The sequence below is a fragment of the Schistocerca serialis genome, chromosome 2, assembly GCF_023864345.2.
Source record: "Schistocerca serialis cubense isolate TAMUIC-IGC-003099 chromosome 2, iqSchSeri2.2, whole genome shotgun sequence".
Taxonomy (NCBI): domain Eukaryota; kingdom Metazoa; phylum Arthropoda; class Insecta; order Orthoptera; family Acrididae; genus Schistocerca; species Schistocerca serialis.
Window position 1 is genome coordinate 1,110,502,387 of NC_064639.1, and position 20,843 is coordinate 1,110,523,229.

Genomic DNA, 20,843 nt, shown 5'->3' on the forward strand with positions numbered 1-20,843 from the left:
CAAGAATAGGTCGTATTAGTGTTTTATAAGCGGTCTCCTTTACAGATGAACCACATCTTCCCAAAATTCTACCAATGAACCGAAGACGACTATCCGCCTTCCCCACAACTGTCATTACATGCTTCTCCCACTTCATATCGCTCTGCAATGTTACACCCAAATATTTAGTCGACGTGACTGTCAAGCACTACACTACTAATGGAGTATTCAAACACTACGAGACTCTTTTTCCTATTCATCTGCATTAATCTACATTTATCTATATTTAGAGTTAGCTGTCATTCTTTACACCAATCACAAATCCTGTCCAAGTCATCTTGTATCCTCCTACAGTCACTCAACGACGACACCTTCCCGTACACCACAGCATCATCAGCAAACAGCTGCACATTGCTATCCACCCTATCCAAAAGATCATTTATGTAGATAGAAAACAACAGCGTACCTACCATACTTCCCTGGGGCACTCCAGATCACCTCCGATGAACACTCACCATCGAGGACAACGTACTGGGTTCTATTACTTAAGAAGTCTTTGAGCGACTCACATATTTGGGAACCAATCTCATATGCTCGTACCTTGTTAGGAGTCTGCAGTGGAGCACCGAGTCAAACACTTTCCTGGAGTGTAGGAATATGGCATCAGTCTGATACCCTTCATCCATGGTTCGCAAGATATCATGTGAAAAAAGGGTGAGTTGCGTTTCGCAGGAGCAATGCTTTCTAAAGCCGTGCTGATGCATGGGCAGCAACTTCTCTGTCTCAAGGAAATTCATTATATTCGAACTGAGAATATGTTCGAGAATCCTGCAACAAACCGATGTTAAGGATATTGGTCTGTAATTTTGAGGATGCATCTTTCTACCCTTCTTATATACAGGCGTCACCTGCACTTTTTTCCAGCCGCTCGGGACTTTACGTTGGGCAAGAGATTCGTGATAAATGCAATCTAAGTAAGGAGCCAATGCAGTAGAGTACTCTCTGTAAAACCGAATCGGAATCCCATCAGGACCTGGCAATTTATGCAAAAACATAATCTTTTGCTTATAAATGTATTTCAAAATGGGCTAAATCGCTAATTTGCTGCATGTCGTAACTCCAAATTCGAAACGCTTTCACTGTGGTGCACTAAAAATATTTCGCAATGCACTGCAGCATTAGTTATTAAAACAGAGGTTTAACAATACAGTCAAGCGCAATAAAAAAAATCTAGAAACCACAGTGGCTACCCCTTCTTTTCCACACGAAAATAGCGAAGTGCGAGCTATGACCCTTGTCACAAATAAGTGAAATGCCTTTTCATTGATTTGTTTTGTATTTGTATTTTTTTTCGTCTCATAACATACATTTTACAGATCATCTGATCGTATAGTACAGTAGAGATGTCAATTTTGGACGTGTGATATACATAGTTAAGTAATTTTCTAGCATTAATTTTACCAGGACAAGTTAATGTCGAACGCAATATTAAATACAATACTATACACAACACTATGATATTAAATTCTTAAACTGTTTAAATGATCATCTCTTCATTCATAAGTTTCTCAATTGACTTGTAGCACTTTTCCACCAGGAGACTATGTAGTTTTCACTTCAGTGAGCCTATCTCCACGCTTAGTACATTTCTACACTTCAGTTTATTGCAGACTCTCATTTCCATGCACTCAGGTGTCTGTAGGCAAAGTGATGTATTGGGAGCATGAAATTTTCTTTGTGTCTATTGTTGTACATATGTTTGAAATGGTTTCTTCAGATAGCTCAGGATAACTGTGCAAAAAGATGATAATCGCAATCATGTACAATGCAAGGATAGGTAATATTTTTAGATTCTTGAATAATGAGCGAAAGGATGTTTTTGGAGGGGTAGCACACATTTTTCTCACAATTTTTTTTTTTTTTGAAGTACCAGTATTCGTGACAAGTGGCTTGAATTTGCCCAAAAATGAAACCAATTTAATTATGGATTCAATGTAACTGTGATACATTTCTTGTCTGCTGTTTATGTCTGTTACACTAGATAGCATGTTCACTGCAACAGCTAGGCTGTTTAATTTATTTGTTAAGTAATCTACATGTACTTGCTAGCTTAGATTTTTATCCAATTTTAGTCCCAAGAATTTGATGGACTGAGCTTCGCCGTTTACTTGATTTTATGTACTCTCCTGTTGGCAATGATTTTTGATTGTTTGGTTTTAACTGGGTAAACACGGTCTTTGAAATTTTCAAGCTGCATTTGTTGCAAGTATCGAATGTAAATTATTGAGATACCTATATGAAACGTATGTACGATATCTATGGTACTTTAGACGAATCTCTCTGTACTAGCGACATAATGAAGTTCAAAATCTGCAGAGCTCTTGTGGCACACCAGCCACGTCACTTATGGAATCAGTGTCTGTTGGCGACAAAAATTCTTTTCTGCACATCCGACTGCTGACTGCAGGTATTCCTAATCTATAGTTGCAGTTTATGTTTGACTCAAACAAATCTATTGCCTGAAGGCGCGGCTACATACTTGAATACGTCCTTGATAAGTTCGCGTACAAGCATCATGACTGTACACGCTCTTTGATTCTTGAAGGAATTTCTGTGACGTAATCTCGCACAAACATACAATGTGCGCATGATTGAGTGTGTGTAAAAACAACAGGGCGGCTTGTACAAGCATATGTCAGTTGTGAAGTGGCTCTCGTAGCGACAATTTCGAGCAGTCTCAAACATATTAATCGCTAACTGCTGGAAGATTTTGTATGCGGTTGTGAAAGTCCACCTTTCTTTTGGACTCTCTCATCAAAGTAAAATGGGACGCTGCCAACGATATCCATCTTGTTATATATAAAGTAATTTATCCTGCATCAGAAAGAGATATAATACCGTGACAAGAAAAGGGAAATTCACGAAGAACAAATTACTGTAGGGAAAATAAAAAAAAAAGGTTTTAGTATGTCAGTCCTTTAAGTAAAAGCATAGTCTCCTATGAATATATATGGCAATATTCATGAACTGTTTACGACTTCTGTATTTTTCAAATGTGTATGACTTGAAAAAATCTCCATAATATGCCCCATTTGAAAAATAACTCGAACTGACTTTCTGTCATTTGTATTGAAATCGAAATAGTAAATCCATAATTTGCATCGGCTGTGGCAAGGAGAACGTTTCTGTATAATTGTAATTAAAATAAAACGAACCACTTGCGGCTGAAGGAATTCTCTCTGCAAGTTTATCATCAATGCAACCAACACAGTGCGGAAAATTCTACGTCTTTGCAAAAATCATTCGCTGTGGCCTAGTCATGGGATCTATATCGCGTCGATGTGTATCGCGTACGAAATGATGCTTATACATGCATGCTTGAGCCGTGTGAAGGCGAGGGATTTATGCTTGCTTGTGGAAACGCTTATCACGCGTGCTTGTAAAACATGTAGTTTGATTATCAGAGGAGGGCGTCCATAGATATATCTTCCATGCTTATTAAAAATATTTCTGTCGTCTTCTGTTTGCAGTGCGTAGTTAATTGTATATTGTTGTTTCAGAGTTATGTGGAAGACCTTGGTTAAGTAGGTTTAGTCTTCGAAGTTTTAAAGCAACGCTGTTGACACCTAGTCGCTTTGATGGTGTACTTCTATCTGGAGTCAAATTGTTCTGGCTTGTTTCTTTCTATCACATTCACGCGTGTTTCTATCTGCAGCAGCTATTATACTAGAAACAAGCGCAATGCAAGTTGAGATGAGTTCCGCTACGGGAGACCGCTGCGACATATGTTCCACAGCAAACGAAAATCCTCGTTCTGTGATAATGGAAGATCCGAGGCATCCTCAGGTAAGAGATGTAGCCTAGTTAAAGGTCATGAGGAAGTTGTGAGAGCACCATCGCCTTTCTCCATCGACGTAATGATAATGGCTGTCTCGCGTCTCATCTCTGTGAATATTTTTAATTTAATTTCCTTATAGCGTTGTTGGTTGTCATATGTTCGTTTGTTACAGTAGATAATTTCTGTAATCTCTGATTTTTATGAAAAACAAGATGGGCCTACTATCCCTAAGTCTGTACGACAAGAACCGTAATACTTCGTTGGTTTAAGTCTTATTGTTTTATTTGTATCTTAACTGTAGCTGTAGACTTTACACCAGTTGCCTCGTCTGGCATACATCGCGAAAGTTGGGCTACGTCCATACCCAGAAAGGAAATCAGTATATGAATGGAAAGATAGCCAGTAAAGAGCTTAACTCGGCCATAAATGCGTGAGTGTTTTTAAACGTGCAGCTACAACATACTAAGCTGGCGTGAAATAGTAACTCAAACCTCGCTGGAGGTGCTTGTTGCGATTCGTAAGGCCTGTAACGTCACGTACTGTGACGTATGCCACAGGGCCCGTATACCTTGTTGGTCCCGTCTCGTTGGTCCGGGCTCACACGACCTTATGAAGCATGGGGATAACGTTAGATCTTGTTGGCCTCGCTGGGCAAAGGTCGAACGTGTATTTCTCGTGAGCCCTAGCTGACGCAAACGTGACGTTATTTTGACTTCACAAGCAGTATCGAAGTTGGCAAGCGTTGTCTAGCGACTTTCGTGATAGTTCGATTCACAGCGCGTGAGGTGAATATGAGGTTCCAAACAATACTATTCGCCTCAAAGTGAACTAGCGATACGCATTTACTTTACCGCAGGGAACGTTAAACGCAGAGTTCCGTTGTTTTTAAGAGTAAGGTTCTGTGAGTTACGTTGTTTATATATGTGTAAGGTTCTGTATTCACGTGTAATGCCTATAGATAAAGCGTTTGCAAGAATTAATTGCGAAACTCACTAAAAATGTACTAACTGTTTTTCCTATTACGCCTCCATCAACCCCGAAAGTGCTCAGACGACTTGCTGATTTCCAAGCAAAAAGCAGTTTGAAGCCCTCCAACACTGAATCCAATACCTTTCGTATTCAACAGAGCTCATTCATTAAGGTGCTTTGACAACAAACGTCTATTTTTAGAAAGTATGAAAATTTTTTCAGGAATTGGTGTAATTAGAAGCATGAGAAGCCATTTTAGAAGTCGAATTTAAAAAGTAGCTCTTTTAACTCACGTCCTATGAAAACACACTGTTAAGAAACACCAGCACCATGAGAATCTCTCGAAAATGTACAAGTATTGGTACAGTCTGTGAACTCACGTGCTTTGTGCAACCCTGGTGGCTGGACATATGTCCCAGGCCCAACTTTCACCACTAATGGCCATTGTCACTTGGACTGCTTGTAAACCAGGGGACTCTGTTGTATTGGCAGCCATAGCCACAGCTGAACCCCTATTTCACTGTCTCTGTAGCCACAGTGCTTTCATTCCAGCACACTGTCCATTGGAACACGTTCCGGGTGAAGAGTTTGGTGCGACACTTGTTGTGGCCCAGTACTGATTCTGACTTCCCTGTCGACCAATGATCCATCTGTGAGGCCCAACTAACTGCAGTTCTCCAGCATTCCTCTCTCTGGCCTGATGCTGCGGAGCCAGGTACATAGATTTCACTGGCCTGTTTCTGAGATATGTGTGTTTCGTGTTCCACGCGTCCCAGGCCATGTCTGCTGCTACTGTTGTTATGTTGGAAATTACCAAATCTTTGCCTTTGAAGGCTCCCCACACATTTCAGGTAGAGTGAGGTTTTTACCTCCTATGACTTCGAACAATTTTGAGCCTGTAACAGATTTTAACATCTTCATACCAAGCCTTTTCACCTAGTTCCAACAGAAGTGGAGAAAACTTAAGCCACACCTTTCCAGACCCTGCTCCTAAAAGAAAAATTGTGTCCAGCATGGCACATAACATCCTCTGTAGTTTTCAATGAACTTAATGGGCACCGTGGTTGAAGGACACAGGGAATTGGAGTGGTTTCATGACCACCCACACCACTCTCTTGGACATGCTGTGCCTGCTGCAGGTGCATTTCATCACCAAAGCTTCTCCCTTCCAGGTGTGTGCCCTCTCATTGGTGAGTTAAGACACCACCCATCCTTGATCCATGGATGTTCCCTGCCCACTACAAGTCCATGATATATACTGTGATCGGTTTGTGGCAGGATTCTCGAACATATTCTCAGTTAGAATATAATGAATTTCCTTGAGACAGAGAAGTTGCTGCCCATGCATCAGCATGGCTTTAGAAAGCATCGCTCCTATGAAACGCAACTCGCCCTTTCTTCACATGATATCTTGCGAACCATGGATGAAGGGTATCAGACAGATGCCATATTCCTTGACTTCCGGAAAGTATTTGACTTGGTGCCCCACTGCAGACTCCTAACTAAGGTATGAGCCTATGGGATTGGTTCCCAAATATGTGAGTCGCTCGAAGACTTCTTAAGTAATAGAACCCAGTACATTGTCCTCGATGGTGAGTGTTCATCGGAGGTGAAGGTATCATCTGGAGTGCCCCAGGGAAGTGTGGTAGGTCTGATGTTGTTTTCTATCTACATGAATGACCTTTTGGATAGGGTGGATAGCAATGTGTGGCTGTTTGCTGATGATGCTGTGGTGCACGGGAAGGTGTCGTCATTGAACAACTGTAGGAGGATACAAGATGACTTGGACAGGATTTGTGATTGGTGTAAAGAATGGCAGCTATCTCTAAATATAGATAAATGTAAATTAATGCAGATGAATAGGAAAAAGAATCCCATAATGTTTGAATACTCCATTAGTAGTGTAGCGCTTGACACAGTCACATCGATTAAATATTTGGGTGTAACATTTCAGAGCGATATGAAGTGGTACAAGCATGTAATGACAGTTGTGAGGAAGGCGGATAGTCGTCTTCGGTTCATTGGTAAAATTTTGGGAAGATGTGGTTCATCTTATAAAACACTGTAATACGACCTATTCTTGAGTACTGCTCGAGCGTTTGGGATCCCTATCAGGTCGGATTGAGGGACGACATAGAAGCAGTTCAGAGGCGGGTTGCTAGATTTGTTACTGGTAGGTTTGACCGTTGCGCGAGTGTTACGTAAATGCTTCAGGAACTCGGGTGGGAGTCTCTGGAGGAAAGGAGGCATTCTTTTCGTGAGTTGCTACTGAGGAAATTTAGAGAACCAGCATTTGAGGCTGACTGCAGTACAGTTTTACTGCCGCCAACTTATATTTTACGGAAAGTCCACAAAGATAAGATAGAGAGATTAGGGCTCGTACAGAGGCACATAGGCAGTCATTTTTCGCTCGTTCTGTTTGGGAGTGGAACAGGGAGAGAAGATGCTAGTTGTGGTGCGAGGTACCCTCCACCACGCACCGTATGGTGGAGTATGTATGTAGATGTGGATGTAGATCTCTTTCCGTGATTTCTGGGACACCACCAAAATCACCTCCATCCCCACTACCCTGATTAGCTGTTGCCAGCCTCTCCATCTCCTCAAGAACCTCCAGTCCCATGTTGTCTTGAGCAACACCTATCAAGACTTGTTCTAACTCGGCCCATGACAGCAAAGCCCATGAACACTGATCCTTCATCTCACTCTGTGTCGACTCTGTTGTATATAGTAATGCCACCTCATCTCACTATGGAAAATCAGTAGCTGGCATAACATTGCTGTTGTCTGCTGCAGTTCCATTAGCCTGAGAGCACTTATCACTGGGAGTGCTACCTGCTGAATTCTGTGTAGAAGTTGGACCAGGGCCAGTCGGAGCCAGAGTATGCTGATTATCTATTTGTTTGGTTTATAGTTCTAACAATTCAGGATGTGTTTGTTATTCACGGAACTCTGATACTGCATGAACTGGACTTTGATTGGAATGATTACTTAAAATAGCGTGCACAACTTTGAGAAACATTTTGTAGTCTCCATTAGCTCCATGTACAGCTTGCCTGTACTAAATGGTAGATTTATGCAAATAAAAAAAATTAAAAAAATACTCCTTTGTCATTTTCTGTGGTCTGTGGCGTAAATTATAAAATTCTACTTGTGAAACTAAAATAGAATGGCGCTGAAGCATTCCCCTTCCTTGGACAGAGTTGTATCATAATAATAGACAACAGAGAGCAACAAGAGGAATATTTGGTACAAACTGTCGGCTTTAACCAGTGACAAAGTGTTAATGGCTACTGTCATGTCGTCTTTTGATGTATGTATTCACAGTTTTATTGTTAGTTTGTGAAGCCAATGAATGTGGGGGGGGGGGGGGGGAGGGAGGGGGGAAGGAAAAAAAAAAAACTGGCTGTGCTGACAAGTGAATCTGACTTTGCCCGAGACCTAGGTTAGGTTGGAAGATGATAGTTTGGTTGTAAGTTGGCAAAAGCAACAAATGTGAACCTAAAGAAAACCTGGTTGTGGTGACAGACTGATTTGTAGCTTAACCCGTTTGAACAAATCACCACTGATATCATGTAATAGTTGCCATGTTGTTTACCTTGTTTATCTCATGTTCCCTATGTCACTAGTCAAAGCTGATTTCTCGTGATGAATGTTCTTTATTCAACAGAGGGACATATAAACTAATGATCAACAGACTAACTCTGAAGTGTGGTTGAGGTTTTGTCTTTGCCCCACTACTGTTCTTAGCCTAACATTCGTTTATTATTTGCTCCAAGTAATCTGACATTACACTCCGCACTACAGATGTCAGACAAACAACGGCATATCAGCTGGGTGGGCAGGAGGGGCAGTCACTCCCCCAATTCAAACTCTGGGGGAGGGTTACAGTTTCTGTCCCCCACCTGACCCCCCAAACTCACTTGGAGTTTTATTTGATCTATAGGCAGAGTCAGTGAATAAACTATGCTGCCATCAAGAAATGTGGGGGTCAGCATTTTTGTTTTTGCATTTGACTGAAGCATCTTATAACACCTACCACATTTGCCCTCTCCCTTCATTCCATTTTTTCAGTCTGTGACTCCTCATGAGGGACAGCCTCTGTATGCATATACAAAAAATCCTGCATGGCACTTTTGAATGGTGGCTTAGACTGACTGGACCCTCAGGGCCAGCGATGTCATATAGGTGAACTATAAAGTGGCCAGAGTGCTGGATTTGGGAGAGGAGCACCAGAGTTAAGGCAGAAATCTTGACTGGAAAAACTGGTTTTGCTGTCCCTTTACGGTGTTGACAAATAACTTCTGCACCTGTGTAATAACATACTGTGCAAAACAAGTATTGCCACCACCGTCATTACTTACTGTTCGGTTCATCTTGGATCTAAGTCCACACACGTTTGTAGATATACACGCGGTGCAAAACTTTTTTGATCAGTGTTGTCTCATGGTCATGCAGGCACAAGCCACGTGCGGTCCTATCAGAAATGACAAACATTGGCTAACAATGCCCAAACAGCAGTCGGTAGGCCTGCCTGGCTCTTCGCTGCAACAATGTCCACCGCACTCTACAAACAATTCAACATTTAACAAAATAAAAACAACATGATAACTCCCCCCTCTTTGCTCCCTTCATGACTGCCGTGGCTTTATGCCATAACGACACGGCTATGTATTATTGTTCTGGTAAAGAATGTGAAACATTTACAATATAAAGACCCACACATTTGATTTGCAGTTTCGAGGTGGTACGAGTGAACCTTTGTAGTGAAAGGTATGTAATTATTTTACATCAGTAATTTGTCATAAATCTTCAAGCTCAATATTGATTGTTCTCAGTAGTTCATTGAATAGTACATAATGTAATAAATGATGTACATAATATTGAATATTACGTGCTACCATGTGGTGTCGATGAGACAAATCCAAACCCAAAAGCTCAATGACTGATTTCAATGTGTCATCCCCATGGGCTGTAAGAGCAGAACCTTTGACTCATTTCAGGGAAAACTATGAGCAGGTCCAGACAACAGTGACTGAAATATTAAATGTACTGAGCTCAGTTAGAGACGAAAGAAAGCCAGTCCCGTGGGGCTATGCAAAGCGGCTCAAAAAGTTTGAAACTAATTTTTATATAACAGAAGCAATTGCAGTGTTTGGACTGTGTGAGGAACTGGCCAGATCCCTACAGAATCCAAATTTTAATGCATCTGGTGTGAAACATTATGTAGAGGTTCTAAAAGTAGCTCTTGCACATCTTAGGACTACGGAAGTATTTGACATGCTGTTAAAGAAATCCAAAGATTATTCTAACAACCTAAATATGAAAGTCCCAAATATCTCATGGCCTAGAAAAGTACCAGTGAAATTGCAGGACATGGAAACAGTGTCTGTTCTCAAGGAATCGTCTCAAGAAAAATTGAAATTCTTGATCTCCTTCTGAATGAGGTTGATTGAACATTCAATCAAGTGGATATAAAGCGACTATCCCATCTTGAAGAGATATTTATTATGTCCTCCCAACACATGCTCCATCTACATGATGTTTGGAAGAATTGCTTGGAGTACATACAGCAGACTTTAACGTGGACAGGCTTCATGCACAGCTCGAAATGCTGTGAACAATTACAATTGGTATACAACAGTGTAATGTATCCTCTATTGGAGGAAAGTTTATAGCTGAACCTGTTAGGGTTAAAGAACTCTTTCAGCAAGTTATTCGCCTCACCATTCTGATTCTGACAGTTCCAGTATCGTTAGCATCCTCTGACAGGTCTTTCAGCACCTTGATATGACTTAAAACTTCCCCCCAGATCAACAATGACTTGAGACTCAACTGTCTACCCCTCTTCCATGTTCATCAAGACAGGGGTGGGAAAATTAACCTCATGGATATCATGAAAGAATTTGTTTCCCAAACTGTTGAAAGGAAACCTACATTTGGAAATTGTATGTAAAATTTTTTCGGTCTAAATGAAAACAATATAAATGCTCCCTTCTTTTTCAAACAAATCATGTTTTTCTTTTTTTCATTAAGATGTGATGCACAGCATTTGTAAAACAATAATAATAACAAAATGTTTCTCTCTGGCCAATCTATATTGCACTCTACAGTAAATATGAACTCCTTTTTGTAAATGGTCTCAAAACAAAGTAGGACTAATGTCTTCCCAGATAAATGATGTGTTTTTAAAAATTAAAGCAATGAAACTGCTTTCAAGAGCATAACCTATAAAATTGGGCCTTATTAGTATCAGTGACTTATTTCTCTCTGTAGAATGACAGCACTGATTGCCCAACACACCTTCCCATTACAATTGGTATGCAAGCATTTTTAACGCTTGTCCTGAAAGACGAAATCAGTAAATGGGTTTGCTTGCCCCCTCTCTAAAGAAGTGGTTGGTATGCCACTGCAGAAAAAATATGTTAATAATTACATTGGGTAGATTATGGTTTACAGTTGGGAGAAACCGATTTTTTATGGTTTACTTCACTAAACTGTTCATGTGTTGCAGTCCATCATAACAAGTGCATATAGGTATTCTTTTATAGTGTAAAAAAAGTGACTTAGTAAATAAGACTTCATGGCTTTACAAAATTGTTTATTGTATTCCAGAGACTTTATGCTTGTGGTGTGCCTATTGAAAGCTGAAGGTATTGTTGAATGCTCCCTTTTGACAAAGCTGTATATTAGCATGTAATACATGCAGGTTTGATTATAGGCAGTTGTGTATTAGCATGTAATACATGCAGGTTTCAATATAGGTAGTACAATGTTTGCGAAAATCACTGTTTTTCTTAAGATCAAACAATGGAAAATCCATGATGGAATGTAACAATACCAGAGAAGGGAAGTTGCGACTCACCACATAGCGGAAATGCTGAGTCGTGATAGCCACAACAAAAAGATTCACACTATTATAGCTTTCGGCCATTAAGGCCTTTGTCAGTAGTAGACACACATACACACACGCACAACCACACACTCACACAAACGCAACTTGCACATACGTCTGCAGTCTCAGAGAGCTGAAACCACACTGCAAGCAGCAGCACCAGTGCCTGATGGGAGTGGCGACTGGGGTGGGTGTAAGGAGGAGGCTGGGGCGGGGAGGGCAAGGGAGAGGGATTGTATGGTGGGAGTGCCAGACAGTGAAGTGTTGCAGTTTAGATGGAGGGCAGGAGAGAATGTGCAGAGGGGGAGGGGGTAATTAGCAGAAAGGAGAGAAATAAAAAGAAATCAAAAGAAATTACAGTACTGGGTGTGGCGGTGAAATGACGGCTGTGTAGTGCCTGGAATGGGAACAGGGATGGGGCTTGATGGGTGAGGACAGTGACTAATGAAGGCTGAGGCCAGGAGGGTTACGGGAACGTAGGATGTATTGCAGGGAAACTTCCTACCTGTGCTATTCAGAAAAGCTGGTGTTGGTGGGAAGGATCCATACGGCACAAGCTGTGAAGTAGTCATTGAGATGAGGGATATCATGTTTCGCAGCGTGTTCAGAACAGGTGGTCCACTTGTTTTTTGGCCACAGTTTGTCGGTGACTGTTCATGCAGACAGACAGCTTGTTGGTTGTCATGCCTACATAGAATGCAGCACAGTGGCTGCAGCTTAGCTTGTAAACCACATGACTGGTTTCACAGGTAGCTCTGCATTTGAAGGGATAGGTAATGTTAGTGACCAGACTGGAGTAGGTGGTGGTAGGACGATGTGTGGGACAGGTCTTGCATCTAGGTCTATTACAGGGATGTGAGCCATGAGGTAAGGGATTGGGAGCAGGAGTTGTGTAAGGATGGACGAGTATATTGTGTAGGTCCAATGGACAGCAGAATACCATGGTAGGAGGGGTGGGAAGGATAGTGGGCAGCACATTTCTCATTTCAGGGCACGACGAGAGGCAATCGAAACCCTGGCAGAGTCTGTAATTCAATTGCTCCAGTCCCGGATGATACTGAGTTATGAGGGGAATGCTCCTCTGCGGCCGGACTGTGGGACTTTGGGAGGTGGTGGGAGACTGGAAAGATAAGGCATGGGAGATTTGTTTTTGTACAAGGATGGGAGGATAACGCGGTCAGTGAAGGCTTCAGTGAGACCCTCGGTATATTTTGAGAGGGACTGCTCGTCACTGCAGATGCAACGACCACAGGTGGCTAGGCTGTACAGGAGGGACTTCTTGGTATGGAATAGGTGGCAGCTGTCGAAGTGGACGTATTGCTGGTGGTTAGTGGGTTTAATATGGAGGGTAGGTTCTGATTGTTGTGTTGGTAGTTCCTACTGCTTTCAACACTTTTTACTTCAATATCCACAGCATGTACTCTGTTTCACAGTTGAAGGATTAATGGAATCGCAGGCTGAAGGTACTTTATGCTGTTTGATGTTCAGAACTGTGTGAAAGCTATTGCTTTAAATTTGAGCTCTTTGTCAGACACTATAGTTCAGGGAAACTCTCCATTTCCTGGAAGGTGGACTCATGCATTTGGACTAGGTATCCACTGCTATTAACCACACAGAGCCAAGTGTTATAGTTCAGGGACCCCTTCAGTCCCTAGAGTCTGGACTAGGGCATTTATTGTGACTTCTGTTGTGGATATCATGCTTAACATGTTGGAGTACAAGTCCACTGCAAGAAACCACATAGAGCCAGACACTATAGCCTTTCAATCCCTAGAATCTAGAATAATGTATTTGTTGTGGCCTCTGTTATGCTGGATGTCGTGTTAACCATGTATTGGTATTTGTATTAGGTGTCCACTGCTGGTAGCCACATAGAAATTGGTAATGGCCCTGCAAAGTCCAGATGAATTCTGTCACAGGATTGGCAGGAGGCCGAACAGGGGTTGAAAGATTGGTGTTGTGCTGCCTGCTGCCAAATGCAAGATGAGATGCTATGTACCACGGCTACCATGTCCCTGTTCAAGAATGGGCAGTAAGATTGTCATCTCACTGGAGCTTTCATCTGTGATAATCCCCAGTGTCCATGATGAAGTAAGTTTAGGACACGGGGCCCTGATGTAGCTGGCGTAATGACAGGGTGCATGTCTGCCTCAGCACCTATTATGAGGGGATCATTAATGACTGCTTGACATTGGTGGGTGAGGGACTAGGTTTGGAGTTCTGGATTTTTGTTTTTCGGAAATGTGTGTTGGGGATCTGTGGAGCCTGGTGTGCACAACTTGTCATAGGATTAGATTGCAGCACATCTCTGCAGTGATTCTAGCTGTTGTTATGAGAAATACTTCCAAGGTTTGTCTTCTTTCAGCTGTCTCCTTTCTATTTCTATGTGAAACATCAGATTTCCTACTGGTCAGATGCTAGATGTAGCCCGATGCGAAGCTGCAATATGGGATCCATTTTCACATGTTGCGCTGTTGGCTTACAATTAATTGTAAGATCATAAGAGCTTAGCAAAAGGGTTGTAGGTTTGAAGGCAGAGTAGTACATTGCAACTGGTGGGCTGGGTCCCTTCTTTGTTTATCAAATGCCTGATGTACTTCACTTGCTATTGGATAGCCTGGCACTGGTCTAAGTTGCAACTTAGCCCTTTGGATTTAATGTACTAAACAGCATGAAAAATTTTGCAAGTGGTGCTGGCTCATAGCTCAATTGAGCTATCTAAATAGGTTGTGTAAGTTGGTACAGAAATGTTTAGCTGTTCCAGGTAGCTTTAGAAGACAGCAGGGGCAGAATAGATTGCAAAGGCAAGACCTTGTATTTGAACAAGCTGAACTGGCATTGTTTTGTGCTCCTTCATTTAATGGCACTTGCAGGTGTCTCTATGAGGTCTATCTCAGAGAAGTATTCTCCTCTGAATAGTTTTATGGGCAGGTCTATTTGTGGAGACAAAATTATGATTTAATGCTGTCCTTTTATTGAACATGATGTTTCAAGCTTTAATGACTGTTCCAGTGTTACAAAAATTCAGACGTGACATTAGTATTTTAAAATTCCAATTTGAGACAAAATTTACATATTCAATACGTAAATTTTATCCTTTATCAACAGTTTTGACATAATCTAAAACACCTTTTCAGTGAGATTTAAATTATCAAAAGGTAATAAATTTTTGAAAATATGTAAATTTTGAAGTTAAGTGTTTTGTCAAATTATGTATGGGCATGGTATAGGGTAAGTTTTGACTTGTACCTAGCCGTTAAGTGTTGATTTAAAGTCACCAAATAGCCATACCAAGTCATTTTATTTTTTCACTACTACCCAGGATGCAGCTAAAGCATGCACTTTAACTGTTTCAATTATCCCAGCCTCTTAGATTTGAGTGAGCTACTACTTGACGATTGCACATAAGGATACCAGAACAGGCAATGCTCAGTAGAAATGAGGCACTGCATTCAGTCACAAGAAGATGTGAGCCTGGAAGTCTGTGGCACACCCTAGGTCAGTTTCGAATATAGGTGTGATTGCTATGCAGAGATTGTCATATTCATGAAATAGATAATTCTCAGAGATGTCCTGAATTTGATCATTGATGGAGAATCCAAACAAAGAGAAAGCATCCTGGTTGAAAATGTCTCTGGCTGAGTTACTATCAGCACCAAAGAAGGTTATCAGTCATTTGACCGTCTTGTATGCTCTAGAAATTATGAAATGAGCTTGGGGTTACAATGAACTGTCACCATATGCTACCAAATTCTTGCAGTGTGGGGATAGCTTTGGGGAACCTAGAAGTGCATGCTCTTGGAGGTTTATCAAGAGAATTGTTGTCCTTTGTCCATTAGGAAATGTGTGTGTTCCTAATTGTGAAGTTTATAAATAGAATGAAATTTTCACTCTGCAGTGGAGTGTATGCCGATGTGAAACTTCCTGGCAGATTAAAACTGTGTGCTGGATGGAGCCTTGATCTTGGGACGTTGCCTTTTGTAGTGGGTGCTCTACCAACTGAGCTACCCAACCATGACTCATGACCTATTCTCACAGCTTCACTTCTGCCAGTACCTTGTCTCCCACATTCCATACTTCCCAGAAGCTCTCCTGTGAAACTTGCAAGACTAGCACACTTGGAAGAAAGGATATTGCACAGGCATGGCTTAGCTGCACCCTGGGGGATGTTTCGTGAAATTTTCACTGTGGATGGAGTGTGTGCTGATATGAAAAATACTTGCAGATTAAAACTGTGTGCCAGACCAAGACTCAAATTGGGAACTTTGCCTTTCATGTGGATGTGCTCTACCAACTGATCTACCCAGGCATGACTCACGATCCATTGTCACAGCTTCTGGAAACATCCCCCAGGGTGTGGTTAAGCTGTCTCTGCAGTATGCTTTCTTCCAGGAGTGCTAGTCTTGCATCTTTTGCAGGACAGCTTCTGTGAAGTTTGGAAGGTAGGGGATGCGGTACTGGTGGATGTGGAGCTGTGAGGACAGGTTGTGAGTCATGCTTGGGTAGCTCAGTTGGTAGGGCACATGCTCACAAAAGGCAAAGGTCCTGAGCTCGAGTCACTTTCTGGCATACAGTTTTAACCTGCCAGGAAGTTTCAGGTTTATGCTGGGTGTTTATAAATGAATATCGGGGTTTTAATGCTTTATAATATTTGTTACATTAAACTTACAGTTATAAATGATATGTCAAATGAAAGAGCAACTCAAACAGTTTTACCAAGAACCTTATAAATGTTCAATGTGAGCACCATTTGTCAAACGGCACACATCAAGTCTATAGCCCAAGCGCTGGATAGGCCGCGAGGGGCCCAATGACAGGGCTTGCTTTGCATGGTCTCCATGTTCACCCGACCTAACGTCATGCAATTTTTTCCTTTGGGGCTTCATCAAGGATCGTGTGTACATGCCTCCACTACTAGCAGACCTCCCTGAATTAAGAAACTGGATTGAAGTAGCTGTTGCTACAATCACTGAAGACACACTTGTCACCGTTTGGAAGAACTCAGCTATAGACTTGTGTGTACCAAGTGACAAATGGTGCTCACTTTGAACATTTATAAGGTTCTTGGTAAAACTGTTTGAGTTGCTCTTTCATTTGACATATCATTTATAACTGTAAGTTTAATGCAATAAATATTACAAAGCGTTAAAACCTCGATATTCATTCATAAACACCCTGTACATAGCTTGTTAACTAAAGATAGCCCAGGGGAACTATTGCCTCAAGTTTAGGTGCTATTATATGATAAGTATGTGGGACTAGATTTAATTGTAGTGACAGTTTGTGACAGACTCTTTGGAGATGACTGATCTTTCCAGGAGTGTGCTATGCCCAGTTATCAGAACTCTCTACAAATGAATGAATTTGAAGCTGTCTGGCTGTGACAGTAGTTCCTATATGCTGAAGGGGCATGACTGCTGTTCAGTCAGTGACACAGCTGATGTTGATGAATTGTGACTCTAATCTCAAAACAGGTTTGCAGGTATTTCTTGTTAGTGGGACACACTGTGGGGTTAGAAGCATTTATGCTTGCAGCTGGGCCATGAAACACTCCTGCCTGTGTAATTTTGAAGGAGTGTATGGTTGTTGTAATATCTTCCAAAGAAGGATTGTCTAGTTTGATCACTGATGCGTGTACTTCCAGACTGGGGCCAACTGAACTACCACATCTCAAATTGGTTGCTGGGTTTGTCAGCTGAAATGACATCTGTGACTTAACCCTTGTAAATCAGTCTTTTAGGAGTGATATGACTGGCTGCCTGTTTCTGGTATTGCTGGAAATTGAGCTTTGACCACATGGAATCTTTTGTGAATAATGATTCAAAAATAAAATGCACATTTCCTTGAATTTGTGGGTGACTAGATTGAGACTGGAGCCAACTTCTTGTGTAACAAAAATTTTCTCTGTTGAAGTCCAAGACAGGAAGAGCAACTGCTGGAGAATATCATCAGTTACATAAAAGGTCATGAAGTGCTGTATCAGGCACTGTAAATGAATTTCCCAATCTTCTTTGGCATCGTTAAAGGCCAGAATGCTACAAATATTTACCACCACCTTTATGGGGTGGGTACACTATTACTGTAGTTGTGCCCTCAGAAGCTAAATTTCTTGATGCTTGATGAAGCAAAACATTTTGCTGTTGCTGATGTTGCAACAGCTGCTGACACTGTTTTTAGAACTGCTGCTTCTGCTTTGAAGCTATTTTGGAACTGCTATTTCAAAAGCCTTGCTTCCACGACATTAAACTTTTACCTTGTCGCCAATTTTAGTGAATAAGATAGAACAGAATACTGGAGGTAATGTGAGAACCTGTTGAGAATACACTGATCAGTCTAGGTCATTAAGCAGTGGATCACTGAAAATGTATAGGCAATGCAGAACAATGAGGAAATGTGCAAGTTTAGATGGCACAATTGATAAACACAGTCCAATGAGTAAGCAGGATAGAGGAAACCAGAAACTTTAGCAAAGCCAAAATCAAGAATCAGTAGTGCATTACAATAGCAATGTAAAAAGTGTGACTACTCATTGTGTTCTTGGTTGGACTTCTCATGTGGTTTCACACCTGACATAAGTTCAGAACTATGTGCTCTGTTTCTGCCCAAGAAAATGAAACAACACAATACATTTAGTTTTTTTTCATGATCTTGTAGAAATGGAAACCATGTGCAAAAATTTGTTTAATGGATTGTAACAATACGAGAGAAGGAAAGTTGCTACTCACCATATAACGGAGATGCTGAGTGGCGATAGGCACAATAAAAAGATTCACACAATCACAGCTTTCAGCCATTAAGGCCTTTGTCAGCAGTACACACACACAAACACACACACACACACACACACACACACACACACACACACACACACACACACACACACTCATGCAAGTGCAACTTGCACACACGTCTGCAGTCTCAGAGAGCTGAAACTACACTGCGAGCAGCAGCACCAGTGCGTGATGGGAGTGGTGACTGGGTGGGGGTAAGGAGGAGGCTGGGGCAGGGAGGGGGAGGTATAGTATGGTGGGAGTGGCGGACAGTGAAGTGTTGCAGTTTAGATGGAGGGCTGGAGAGAAGGTGCGGAAGGGGGAGGGGGTAAGTAGCAGAAAGTAGAGAAATAAAAATAAAAAGAAATTAAAAGACTGGATGTGGCAGTGAAATGACGGTTGTGTAGTGCTGGAATAGGAACAGGAAGGGGGCTGGATGTGTAAGGACAGTGACTAATGAAGGTGGAGGGTTACGGGAACATAGGATGTATTGCAGGGAAAGTTCCCACTTGTGCTATTCAGAAAAGCTGGTGTTGGTGGGAAGGATCCATATGGTACAGGCTGTGTGCTTCACAGCCTTAATGGCTGAATGCTATGATTGTGTGAATCTTTTTATTGTGCCTATCACGACTCAGAATCTCCGCTATATGGTGAGTAGCAACTTACCTTCTCCTGTATTGTTACATTCCATCCTGGATTTTCCATTGTTGAATTCTATCAATTGTAACAAATAAAAAAACAGGTCATTAATTTCACCTAATCTTCATCATTTATTGGTGCTTCTGGTGCTCTATCTGTCTTATAACATACCTAGCAACCGACTCCCTCCTCCATTGTCTTGTGACTAACATGGTGTACTTCTCCTTAGTTAACACAATTCTTACATACTGAGTTTTCTATGCAGGTTATGAATAATTGTTCATATTTAGGTTAAATATTAAACAGATGTCAGTTTTAATGCAGCCTCTCCACCAGTGCATTATAATCATCTGTGGGAACAAGTAAACCCAGCAATGCATCGTAGTTGCTAAATATGTATGGGAATTACATATACATCATTAACTCCTTCCCCCCACCCCTCTTACCTTCTAGTCATCTGTTCATCCTCCCTCTCATTGTCCATTTCCTCCTCCTACCTCCCCCCCCCCCCTCTCTTTGTGCATCACATCCTCCCCATCCCTCTATCCATTTCTCCTTCCTCTTTATATGTCCATTTCCGCCCCACCCCTGTGCTCTTACCCCTCTCTATGACCTTGAATCTTGTTTATTGTTATTACAAACAAAACCTTTATTGGAAAATGATGTGTCTTAAAATGAACAGGTAAATCTGTTGGAATCATTGGTATTTAGGGATGAGAGAGACCTTCCCAGTTGCTGGATCTGTTGGGATAGAGCTCCAATGACACTATTTTGTGAAGTTTTAATCTGTGGGTGGTTAGGATTACAAAGTCTCAGATGATTCAGATTCCATAGTAGAATTCTAATCATAAGCTGATAAGTAATAAATTCACCTTTCCTGTTTTCTGTAAAACTGATGGCAAGGAAGAAAACAAAACAGTACACTGTTGTGCATACAAATTTTGTTTGAAATTACATTTAAGGAGACTGAGTGTATATGTGATGAAAAATTTGTTTAACGGTTTGCATGCCTTGCTGTCATGGCTGAAACTGCCTGCAAGGGAGAAAAAAAACCTGAGTGTTTATAGTGTGTTGTGTAAAAATCTGATGCAAATCGGTCAATGTCTTATCAATATTTTTCTTAGCAATGTTTCTCTTTTCTCTATTAAATACATATTTACATATTATATGGATTAAAAAATATGTAGCCGATGTCCAAATTTTCATTAGAGTATCATGAAAAAATTGGAATTAAATCGATCAAGAACTCCCTGAGCTCGTGGTAACGGTGTTTCCCTTTTATGTACACACAAATATTTATATGATAAATATATTAAAAATTATATAGCCTGTGTCCATCTGAATACATCATGCAAAAATCTGAAGTAAATTGAACTTTTTGGGATTTTTGGTAACAACATTTCCTCTTTATGTATTACATATATATTTATATATTATATGTGTTAAAAATATATTGCGTATGATCTATCCAAATGCTCATTAGAGTATTGTGTAAAAATTTGAAGTAAATCAGTCGAGCACTTTTCGAGTTTTTTGATAGCAATGTTAAACAATGGTGTACCTTCCTATAGTATTATAAATATAACTTAGTGTTCCTGTTTTTAACAGCTCAAGGAACTTCACCATGGTGGTAGTTGTTGACACTCACAAAGACAAAATTACTGTTTAATGTCGTCCTTTTATTGATCATGATCTTCAAGTTTTATTGATTGTTCCAGTTACAAAAATTCAGACATGACATTAGTATTTTAAAGTC

General features: G+C 41.0%; 1 protein-coding gene across 1 annotated transcript in view; it reads left to right on the forward strand.

Annotated features, from left to right (window-relative positions):
• Positions 1–5,907: 5,907 nt before the first annotated feature.
• Positions 5,908–20,843, forward strand: part of LOC126456649 (UTP--glucose-1-phosphate uridylyltransferase-like) — a 254,398-nt gene continuing 239,462 nt past the window's right edge. Inside the window, exon 1 of the mRNA XM_050092392.1 lies at positions 5,908–5,976. Within this exon, the coding sequence (XP_049948349.1) occupies positions 5,908–5,976 (69 nt within the window). The remainder of the gene's footprint in view (positions 5,977–20,843) is intronic.